The sequence below is a fragment of the Macaca mulatta genome, chromosome 2 (genome assembly GCF_049350105.2).
Source record: "Macaca mulatta isolate MMU2019108-1 chromosome 2, T2T-MMU8v2.0, whole genome shotgun sequence".
NCBI classification, from domain to species: Eukaryota; Metazoa; Chordata; class Mammalia; order Primates; family Cercopithecidae; genus Macaca; species Macaca mulatta.
This window is the reverse complement of record NC_133407.1, coordinates 3,411,646-3,423,657: the sequence shown is the minus strand read 5'-3', so window position 1 is coordinate 3,423,657 and position 12,012 is coordinate 3,411,646. Positions and strand designations below refer to the sequence as shown.

Genomic DNA, 12,012 nt, shown 5'->3' with positions numbered 1-12,012 from the left:
CTTTTTTAAACTACTAATATTCTCAGTTTTCTATTATTTGCAAACAAACCTCATCCCAACTGTTACACACACAAGGTATTCAGCACAGAGATTAAGAGTGTGGTGCCTTGTTGGCTTCTCCCAAGAGAGTAAGTTCTGTAGAGGCAGAAAACAGAATACATGTAATCCACAGCATATGCCCTACATGTCCTTCCCTGTCTCAACACACACACACACACACACACACACACACACACACCACAACTCACACATACTCTGGTCAGTAAATGCAATTCCCATTCCACTCTTACCTTTTTCCTTAAACTCAATTTTTCTTTTCCTTTTTTTTTTTTTTGAGACAGAGTTTCCCTCTGTCACCCAGACTGGAGTACAACGACCCAGTCTTGGCTCACTGAGAACTCCACCTCATGCCTCAGCCTCCCGAGTAGCTAGGATTACAGGCATACGCCACCACACCCAGCTAATTTTTTTATTTTTAGTAGAGACGGGGTTTCACCATGTTGGCCAGGCTGGTCTCAAACTCCCAGCCTCATGTAATCTGCATGCCTCAGCCTCCCAAAGTGCTGGGATTACAGGCATAAGCCACTGTGCCTGGCCTAAACTCTATTTTTCATCATCAGTCCCCTCCTCTTGGAAACTAAACTGAAACATCTTGAGAAAGAAAATCACCTAAAAATCGACAGTGTTAAATAAAGAATGCTCATCAACAAAAAACAAAGTCCCCCGAACAGATCTAATATAACGTTATGATCAGATATGAAAAAATAGTTTGAACATAACAACATTTTTATACATATAAAATTTGTATGTATATGTATAGAGCTATTACACATAGCCATAGCCACATGTGACTATATGAAATGAAAAAGTTCCCAAGAGCTCTATAATTTTAAGATTCTAAAATTTTTTTTATTCAAATAACAAGATACAAGTTTTTAGAAAATAAAAAAGAGCTCTAACTCAACTGAAAAGCAAATTGGAACAATAATTCAATTATCCAAATGTATGAAATTTAAAAATAAGTCCAGTTATGTAGACTGCAAAACACACACTTTGTTTTTATATTTTTTATTTTATTTTATTTTTTTTGAGACGGAGTCTTGCTCTGTCGCCCAGGCTGGAGTGCGGTGGCGCGATCTCAGCTCACTGCAACCTCCGCCTGCCAGGTTCACGCCATTCTCCTGCTTCAGACTCCTGAGTAGCTGGGACTACAGGCGCCCACCACCAAGGCTGGCTAAGTTTTTTTTTATTTTTAGTAGAGACGGGGTTTCAACGTGTTAGCCAGGATGGTCTTGATTTCCTGACCTTGTGATTCGCCCGCCTTGGCCTCCCAAAGTGCTGGGATTACAGGTGTGAGCCACTGCGCCCGGCCACACTTTGTTTTTAAATTCTCCTTTTCAATACCTTCATATACAAACTATAACATAAGGTTCTTTTTACCTTTGATTTCATTTTTTGGGTATACCCAAAATGCAAACATTTGAGTATTAACCCACATATAAATCTGCTATAGCATCCAACTTCATTCTTCATTAAATAAATAAAACATCAAGTCCTCCTTGATATGGTTTGGGTGTCCTCACCCAAAATCTCATCTTGAATTATAATCCCCATAATCCTCATGTGTCAAGAGAGAGACCAGGTGGAGGGAAGTGAATCATGCGGGGGGTTTCCCCCATGCTGGTTCTCATGATAGTGAGTTCTCACGAGATCTAATGGTTTTATAAGTGTTTGGTAGTTTCTCTTGCATTCATTCTCCCCTCTGCTGCCTTGTGAAGAAGATGCCTTGCTTTCCCTTTGCCTTCTGCCATGATTGTAAGTTTCCTGAGGCTTCCCCAGCCATGCAGAACTGTGAGTCAATTAAACCTCTTTCCTTTCTAGATTACCCAGTTTGAGGCAGGAGGCAGCTCTTTACAGCAGTATGAGAAGAGACTAACACACCTCCAATATGCTAAATTTCTTTAAAAATACAAATACCAGTGTATAAAACAGAATCAAGAAATATACCGCAACATTACCTGTGCACCAAGATCCTTCATGTAGGGTCCAAGTTCACTAAACAGATCATATCCTTGATGAAAGAAGGCCAAATGGGCATACATAAATGACAACATCTAAAGGGGGGAAAAAAAGATGACCATTTTAAAATCTACTCGTAGATAGACATTCTGAAATATTTTATATATATAAAAAAGACAGCGTCTTGCTCTGTCACCCAGGCCTGGCATGCAGTGGCACAAACACAGTTCACTGCAACCTGTACCTCCCAGGCTCAGGTGATTCTCCCACTTCAGCCTCCTAAGTAGCTGGGACCACAGGCATGCGCCACTATGCTCAGCTAATTTTTGTAGAGACAAAGTCTTGCCATGTTACCCAGGCTGATCTCAAACTCCTGGGTTCCAGCAATCCTCCCACTTCCACCTCCAATAGTGCTGGGATTACAGGCATGAGCCACCGTGCCCAGTTCATCAAACCTATTTGAAAATTAAACTGAGTCATCTGTTTTAAAAGAGTATTTCAAAAATATTTTCAAATACAATGAAAATAAATTTTATTTAAAAGAAATTTCCCAGTGGTTTAAAAATTTTTTAATGCTCAAAATTTTAGTCGTTTAGACTATATTTAGGTGATCAAAATGTATACAGCAGATTCAAATAATCCAATTTTCAATAACTCTACTATTTTCCTAGGTCCATTATAAAGTATTTATGTGCTCCTTCAACCAAGCTCACTGACAAACCTTAAACTGCAAAAAAGGCAAAAAGATAAGAGAAATATAAAGTGCTCAAAATAAAACACAAATACTTTACAATCTACTAGAGCACCAAGCACAACCTAAAGTAGGAGAATGTTGGTTTTTCTCTCAAGATACCAAAATAAAATGAGTCAACTGAATTTGCCAATATGGAACTTTCTTTACATTCATTCCACAAATCTAAAAAGCTGACATTAATAAGCAGAGATTTGTCCACGTTTTCCCATATTTTACCTATTTTAAAGAGAAAAATCACCCTCATTTTAATTAAGTTTTTACATGGAAGGAATTATATAATTAAATGAATACTGAAAAAATATTCTAAACATCCATGTTATTTTTAACAAGTGGCATCTGTTCAATTTTCTGAAGTCTAAAATAGGTCATAAAGTCCTTAATACTCAAAAATCCTCCAAAAAAAACTACTTAAAAAAAAAAACCATTAAAACACAGAGGAAAAAGGACAAAACTCAGAAGAGGAAAATTATTCTGGAATTAGATAATAGTGATCATTGCACAAATTTGTGAATAAAAACTGATAAATTATTTTTAAAAATTAATTAACAATTTAAAAAGAGGGATGGGATTAATAGCTAGGACTACATAAAAATATAAAATATGCCTGTACATCAAAATGCAAAACGAGCATATTAAAAGACAAATGATAAACTAGGGAAAAACACATGACAAAGAATTAACAGTCTTAAGATGTAAGAGATGTTGCAAATCAACATGAAAAAGATGAACACTCCAACAGAAAAAAAGACAAATGACATATAAGGTATCTAACTGGCCAAAAAACACGGAAAAACGTTCAAACTCATCTGTATTAACAAAATGCAAAACTGAATAATGAGATCGTGCTTTCTATCCAACAAACTAGGGGCAGCATGGGGGAAAAAACCAGAATGCTCAGTGTTGGTAAAATGTGGAGGAAAACCCATTTTCACACAATATTAGAAGAAATATTGTATAACTCTTGAAATTTGACAATATTTTTCTAAAGTCTTAATTCTTTGACTATATAATATCTTCTTTATAAATCTATCCTAAGAAAATAATAGGATTATTCATTAGAATGATGAGGACAAAGCTATGTTTTAATGTCAAAAACAAGGAAATTATTTGAATATCCATTAATAGGTGAAATTAATTTATGGTATATTCCTTCAAGGTCAGTAAACTATGACCTGCAAACTTTATTAGGCCTCACCACCTTTTTGATAGTCCATGAGCTACGAATGGTTTTTACATCTTTAAATGATTTAAAGACAATGAAAATAAATAAAATTTATGATAGGTGAAAATTACATGAAATTCAAATTTGTGTTTATTTATAAAGTTTTATTGGAACACAGCAATGGCCATTCATTTACATATTGTCTTTCTCGTTATAATAGCACAGTTGAATAATTCCAACAGAGACCATGAGGCCTGTAAAACCCACCATATTTACTACCTGGAGTTTTACAAAAAACATGTGCCAAACCCTAGGATATTCAGGTGGTAGAATTCTACCCGGCCACAAACGCCATCATTAAATAAAGGATATTTAATCCAAACCCTAGGATATTCAGGTGGCAGAACTCTACCTGGCCACAAACGCCATCATTAAATAAAGGATATTTAATGACATATAACTTTGCAGTGTATTAGTGAAAAGAGAAAGTTATAAAATAGTACGTAGGAATGAGTCCCATTAAAACATCAAATGTGATTTTAAAAGGCATATATTCAAGTTTATGTACACACACACACGCACGCACAAGGACGGACATAGAGAGTAAAAAGACGAAGATGTATGCCGTGATATTAATAGTGGCTTCCCCTTGGTAGCAGAACTAGTAAGTCGTTTTTGTTTTTCTTCTTACACATTCTAATTTTCTACAATTAATATACATTACTGTCAATCTCGAAAACAAGTGGGGTATAAACATTATCTTTTAAAAAACAGGAAGTACAATGTGTTTACCTGATAATTTATAACACAAATATATACATACAATTTAGAAAAAAAGCTAGGTGGGGACAAGGATCTAAGGCTACTTAAATATAGCCTTTTGGGGGAAAAGTCAGTAAGTAATTCAGAGTTGAGAGATTATTACTAAAGTTATCAAAATATAAAGATATGATATGCCATACCATATCATGCCCTGCACACTTCTTCATTAGCTTTTTTTTGAGACAGAGTTTGCTCTTGTCACCTAGGCTGGAGTGCAATGGCACGATTTCGGCTCACTACAAACTTTACCTCCTGGGTTCAAGCAATTCCCCTCAGCATCATGAAGTAACTGGGATTACACGCGCCCGCCACCACACACAGCTAATTTTTTTGTATTTTTAGTTGAGATGGGTTTTCACCATGTTGGCCAGGCTGGTCTTGAACTCCTGACCTCAGGTGATCCACCTGCCTCAGCCTCCCAAAGTGCTGGGATTACAGGCATGGGCCACCACAGACAGCCTTTGTTAGCTTTTAAGACCAAAAAAACAGCTCCCCACCGCAAAAAAAAAAAAAAAAAAATCATTGTCATGGGGTGAAGAGGCTCAGGGAAAAAAGTGATCCCCCAATTTTATCCCACTGGTTCTGTAACTGCATACCAAAGAACAAACCAAAAGAATGATCCACCATCAACTCTAAGGGAAAAATTCTCCAAAAATGATACTATTCATATAAATCCTCAATCTCAAATATTTTTAAAGTCCAAATAATGCCAAAAATCATAAAGAAAAATGTAAATATGTTGAAAGAGGTTGGGCAAAAAAATTTTAAAGCAAAACAAGTGAGAAAAAATTCAAAACCTAAGTGTAACAGTTTTTTATGTTCATAACTTTCTAAACAAATTCTGAAATATTCTCACAGGTTTTTAAACCAAACATTTTTAGTTATTCACCAAATGGTACTGGGCATCTAGTGCATGTAAAGCAACATATTAGGATAAAAGAAAACAAAAACGTTTAACAGTAGAGTGTCCCTTTATGGACCTCACAGTGTATCAACAGACGAGACACACAAATAACTCGAACACAAAGGAGACAAAGAAGTCCAGTGCCACATAAGAAATACAGATGAAGATCAAAAAGAAAAGCAATCATAAACCTTATCATGTACATAGCAGATGTTCTTTCAACACCTAAATATGTACATTGTTTCATATTAAAATATTTAAAACATCATTTCAATTAATATCTTACTGATTTTAGGATTTCTGATCTCCTTTTTGATTGAAGAACATTAATCTAAGGGAAAACACATGTGGTTAATCACCCATGCATTATTTTAAAGCTAATCCATAACGCAATATTATAAAACTTATTTTAATGGTTTAACACTTTTCCAAAAAGCAAATAAAAACAAAGTTCGAGCTTTTTCATCCTTCAACTATCCTTTTGCAAAACACAGTTAAGACAAACATTCCAGTGAAATTCTCATACATTTCTGAGCTAAAAGAAAAACTGGTTATTTAAATATTAGAGTGATGGAACTATTTTGACATTTGAAACTCTGGGAATTCCATCTTTTTCCCACCCTCTTTATCTCATTGCTCATCAAAGTTCAACATACAACCTAAATGCAAATTCTCATCACTTTACCACTATCACCATCATGTCTTTTCCAGACTGCTGCAAAAGGCTATGAATTAGTCTCCTCTCTGCTTCCATCTGCTTCCATTCTCGACTCCCTACAATCTATTATACACACAGCAACCAGTCAGCATTTTTTTTGCTTTTTTTTTTTTTTTTTGAGATGGAGTTTTGCTCTTATTGCCCAGGCTGGAATGCAATGGTGCGATCTCAGCTCACTGTAACCTCTGCCTTCTGGGTTCAAGCAATTCTCCTGCCTCAGCCTCCTGGGTAGCTGGAATTACCAGCATGTGCCACCACGCTCAGCTAATTTTTTGTATTTAGTAGAGACACGGTTTCTCCAAGTTGCTCGGGCTGGTCTTAACTCCTGACCTCAGGTGATCCACCCGCCTTGGCCTCCCAAAGTGCTAGAACTACAGGCGTGAGCCACCACGCCGGGCCCACCTTAAAAAAATATAAATAAGATCATGTTACCTCTACCTTAACACCCTCCAACTTCCTACCATGGCTGGCAAGGCCCACTGTGATGTAGCCCCTACCTACCTCATCTCTTCAACCTATTCTTCTATTACTTTCCCCCTTTCTGTACTCCAACCACAACCTGGGACCACTCCCACCTCAATGCCTTTGTACTGGCTGTTCTGTCTACACGTTATGATGTTCTGCCTAGATGGGTACCAGGCTATCTCATACCAATCAGGTCCAACTTCAATACCGTCTCCTCACAAAGGTGTAAGGTAGCTTCTTATGCACTGTCTAGTACACCAACCCTATTTATTTTACTCAGAACATTAATAACTACCTTATATTTTCTGATTTGTGTCTTCTCCCTAACCAAAGTGTAAATTCTAGTGAGAGCAGGGTCTTTGCCTTATTCCCAGCTGTAGTGGCACACACTAAGCACTCAATAAATATTTCTTAAATAAATTAACAGGTTTTGTTTTTAGAGACAGAGTCTCACTCTGTTGCCCACTCTGGCCGGAGTGCAGTGGCACGATCAGATCTCACTGCAGCCTCGAACTCCTGGGCATGCAATCCTCCTGCCTTAGCCCCCAGCAATTCTCCCATCTCAGTTTCCTGAGTAGCTGGGACTACAGGTGCACACCACCAGACCTGGCTAATTTTTTTTACTTTTTGTAGAGACAGGTTCTCACTGTGTTGCACAGTCTGGTCTCAAACTCCTTGCTTCAAGCAATCCTCCCGCCTTGGCCCCCCCAAGCGCTGGGATTATAGGAATGAGCCCCTGCACCCGGCCAGATTTTAAGTAAATGGTTTTTTTTTTTTTTTTTTTTTTTGAGACTGAGTCTGGCTCTGTCGCCCAGGCTGGAGTGCAGTGGCCGGATCTCAGCTCACTGCAAGCTCCGCCTCCCGGGTTTACGCCATTCTCCTGCCTCAGCCTCCGGAGTAGCTGGGACCACAGGCGCCCGCCACCTCGCCCGGCTAGTTTTTTGTATTTTTTAGTAGAGACGGGGTTTCACCGTGTTAGCCAGGATGGTCTCGATCTCCTGACCTTGTGATCCGCCCGTCTCAGCCTCCCAAAGTGCTGGGATTACAGGCTTGAGCCACCGCGCCCGGCTGTAAATGTTTTAATTAGACTAAATTTACTGAAAGATCAATAAATTAAAAGATTTCCCTTTTAGGGGATCTCTCCCAACTCTAGAAATTCACAATAAACATTTTATTTTTGTCTGTTATTATGTATCAGCTTAATGAAATGTTTAAGAATCATTCTCTCTTTGCCAATACTGTCAAAAGATTATAAAATATCTTTTTAATATGTCCTTCCGACTGAATTCTGTATTTTATCAAATAATTTTAAAGCATTAAATAAAAAAAAAAAAAAAAAGAAAAATCTAAGTAACTTAACTATAAGACTAGTTTCTGGCTGGGTGCAGTGGCTCATGCCTGTAATCCTTGCACTTTGGGAAGCTGAGGCAGGCAGACTGCTTGAGATCAGGAGTTCAAGTCCAGTCTGGCCAACATGGTGAAACCCTGTCTGTACTAAAAATACAAAACTTAGCCAGGCGTGGTGGTGGGCACTTGTAATCCCAGCTACTCCAGAGGCTGAGACAGGAGAATCACTTAAACCCTGGAGGCGGAGGTTGCAGTGAGCTGGGATCGCACCACTGCACTCCAGCCTAGGCAACAGAGCAAGACTCTTTCTCAAAAAAACAAAAACAAAAACAAAAGCCTAGTTTCTTCTACATGTATTTCAAAGCCTATTCAGTTTAGAGAACTACAATATTTACTTTCAAATGCTCTAAGTAAAGCAGAAGCTGCAAATAGCCCACTACTCAAACGCTGAATAATGTTAAAATGCCTGTTTTATATGTCCTTTATTCTATTTGAAAAAAAATTAAGTGCTATATAAAATTTTTAAATTTAAATGTTATAAATAAAATAAAATGCTATATAAAATAGATTTTTATATTATATAATTAAATTATATAGCATTTAAATTATCGGAGGAAAAAAGTAAACTCAAATATTTAGAGTAGTTAAGACAAACTTTATATATTTGGATATTTATTACTTACTATTCTCTAAAGTAGATATAAATGAAATAAAGGCCATAAAATGATAAAATAGTTCCCATCAGAAAAATCAAACAAACTAACAGGTATTTGTTGCGGGGGTGGGCATGAGGAGGCAGTGTGAGAATTCCTAACTTACATATGGATATCCAAGAAAATAACATATAAGTTTAAAAATAATGAAAATTTCAGCTAATCCTCTCACTATAAAATTTGTAACATTAAGCCATTCGCTCTCTCAAAAACCATTTACAACATATCTATTTTCTAACCACTGGACTAGAGGCTAGGGATACAATCTAGAAATAGAAAAAACATATAAATAAATATTTGCACTAACGTGTAAGTAGTCTAACTGCAATGTGTACGAAAATACAGGCACACAGAGAAGGCAGGGGCGAAAATCCTTCCTTTTGGCCTGGAGAAGTCTGAGTAACACTGATCATAAAACAGAATGAATTAGTGACAGGGCAAGTAAAAGCAACGCAAGGCAGACCAATTTCATGAGAATACCTTAATACTCCAAACAAGATACGGTAAGGCTTGGTTAGGGCTGCAGCAAAGGTGAAGAAAGAACCCATTTAAAAGGTACATAGGAGGAATTTTCAAGACATTTTGGCAACTACATATACTGGCTTAGAATGAGGAGAGTATCTGACATAATTCTCTCATTTCAAACTTCTATGAGAGTAAAAAAGCGACACCATTCAAATAGATAAGGGCAAAAGGGAAAGAGAAGCCATTTTGGAAGATGAGAGATTTCAGTTCTGAACACGAGAATGAAGTACCTCTGTGAAAAAACATTTGGTCATCTACTTGTAACAGGTAGTGATTCAAGCAAGGGGCATGATGAGACTGACAGAAAACAATGAAGAAAAGAAAAGAATAAAACCAAAGATGGAACACTAGAAAGGAAAGTGCAAAGGCAGACAAAGGAGTGAGGCCCAAGACAGAACTGGAAAAGAAACAGAAGTTGGGAGGAAGACCTAAAAGCAGTTTCAGATAAATCAAGATAAAAGAATGTTTCAAGAAGGAGTAAAACAGAATAGCCAAGTTTGTTAAAAACTGAAACATGTCTAGCGAATAAAACCTCTGCATGAGCCATTTTAGTGGGTTAGGCAGGGCGAGTACTCACACTACAGCAGAAAATGGTACAATGTGAAGTAGGTACAGGACCCAGGAAATAGCCTACTCCCGTCTAGCAACCTTTCCTCCAAAAGTACAATTAATTTTAAAACTTTAACTTCCCACTTACTGAAGAGGAACTTAATGGAAAAAAACTTAGCTAATTTTCTATTGTTTTGCAAAGTTACCTAAGTAATTTTTAATTACTAATTTCTATTTGGTATTTTTTCTTAAGAAATACTCTGTGATCATTGTGAAGTAAACAATCTCTGAAGACAACCACTACTGTTTTGAAAAGAAGATTTATATGAGGTAATTCCCTAAGCATTCAAAGTTTTTTGGCTTTAAATTCCATGATATATAGAATCAAGCAATATAATATGCCTTCATTTTTCCCATGTTTCAAATACCTTTGGAGACCTATCACATTCAAACTAGTTTCAGTTATAAATTAGACTGGAAGATCACCAAGCAATTTACCAAATACAGATTTCTAGTTTTTAAAAGCAGCACCTAATACAAAAATATGGTAACACTACTTCTAGAAAGATTTTTCATTTGGCAATATGGTGAACCTTAGCACCTCTAAGAATCTAATCTAAAGAAATAAGAAGTGTAAAGATGTTATTATCACTCACAATTACTGAAAATTACATTTTCCCTATTGCCAGTAAAAACTTGAACACCATAAATGTCTTTTACAGCAACTTAGAAGGAACTAGGGGCCCTTACCCTAAAGGAAGTAACACAGGAACAGAAAAACAAACGTCATGTGTTGTCACCTATAAGTAGAAGCTAAGTTGTAGGTTTTCAGGGGCATACAGAGTAGTATAATGCACACTGGAGACTCAGAAAGGGGGGAAGGTTGGGAGGGAGGTGAGGGATGAAAAATTTCCTATTGGGTACAATGTATACTACTGGAGTGACAGATACAAAAAAAGCCCACACTTTACCACTATGCAATTCATCATGTGACCAAAAACCCACTTGTACCCCTAAATTTACTGAAATAATAAAATGGTATAAAAGATAATTAAATTGATACAACAACTCCAGAGAACAAAATATAGCAACTAAAAAGATTTTTAACATTTTTAAATGGGAAATATAAAGTTAAGAGAAAAGAGGCAGAACTCAGAACCCAAGGAATATATATCCATACACACATAGATACACTATAGCTATACAGATGATATCCATACACACATAGATACACTATAGCTATACAGATGATATCCATACACACATAGATACACTATAGCTATACAGACGGAAATTTTCCACGAAAGATTATGTTTTAACTTTAAGCTCAAAGTAAAAGTATTTATTTACTCTTCTTAGGGCAATCACTCAAAAGTAACAACCTATTTAGTAAGCACTGTCTGAAAACCTACACAGTAAGAAACTACATACCTGAAGCACATAATCGAGGGCTATATGTCGAAAACATTTTCTTGTTGCTGTCAGAATGTTGGTGGCTTCTTCAACTTCATGTTGTTTATTTCTTTGTACTTGGGCATTTTTTACTAATGCGTTTTCTTTTTCTTCACTGACTTTTTCGAATTGCTTCTTGGCATCTTTGAATTTTCTAAGATCTCTAAAAAAAGAAAAAGTGAAACTTTCATAACTTGCTTCATTAAAAAACTTTAGCAGGCTGGGCGCAGTGGCTCACGCCTGTAATCCCAGCACTTTGGGAGGCCGAGGTGGGTGGATCACGAGGTCAAGAGATCGAGACCATCCTGGCCAACATGGTGAAACCTTGTCTCTACTAAAAATACAAAAAAATTAGCTGGGTGTGGTGGCACATGCCTATAGTCCCAGTTACTCAGGAGGCTGAGGCAGGACAATCACTTGAACATGGGAGGTGGAAGTTGCAGTGAGCTGAGATCACGCCACTGCACTCCAGCCTGGCAACAGAGCAAGACTCCGTCTCAAAAAAAAAAAAAACAAACAAAAAACAAACAAACAAACAAAAAACTTTAGCAAAATAACATTTAGAATTGAATTCCTATGTTC

The 12,012-nt window shown here is 36.8% G+C and overlaps 1 protein-coding gene across 2 annotated transcripts in view; it reads right to left on the bottom strand.

The window, feature by feature from the left end:
• The window catches only part of ACAP2 (ArfGAP with coiled-coil, ankyrin repeat and PH domains 2), a 179,749-nt gene that overhangs the window by 60,881 nt on the left and 106,856 nt on the right, over positions 1 to 12,012 (bottom strand). For both annotated transcript variants that reach the window (XM_077990624.1, NM_001261274.1), the window contains 3 exon segments: positions 11,410 to 11,593; positions 5,948 to 5,992; positions 2,019 to 2,114 (listed from right to left, as the gene is read on the bottom strand). In XM_077990624.1, the coding sequence (XP_077846750.1) occupies positions 2,019 to 2,114; positions 5,948 to 5,992; positions 11,410 to 11,593 (325 nt within the window).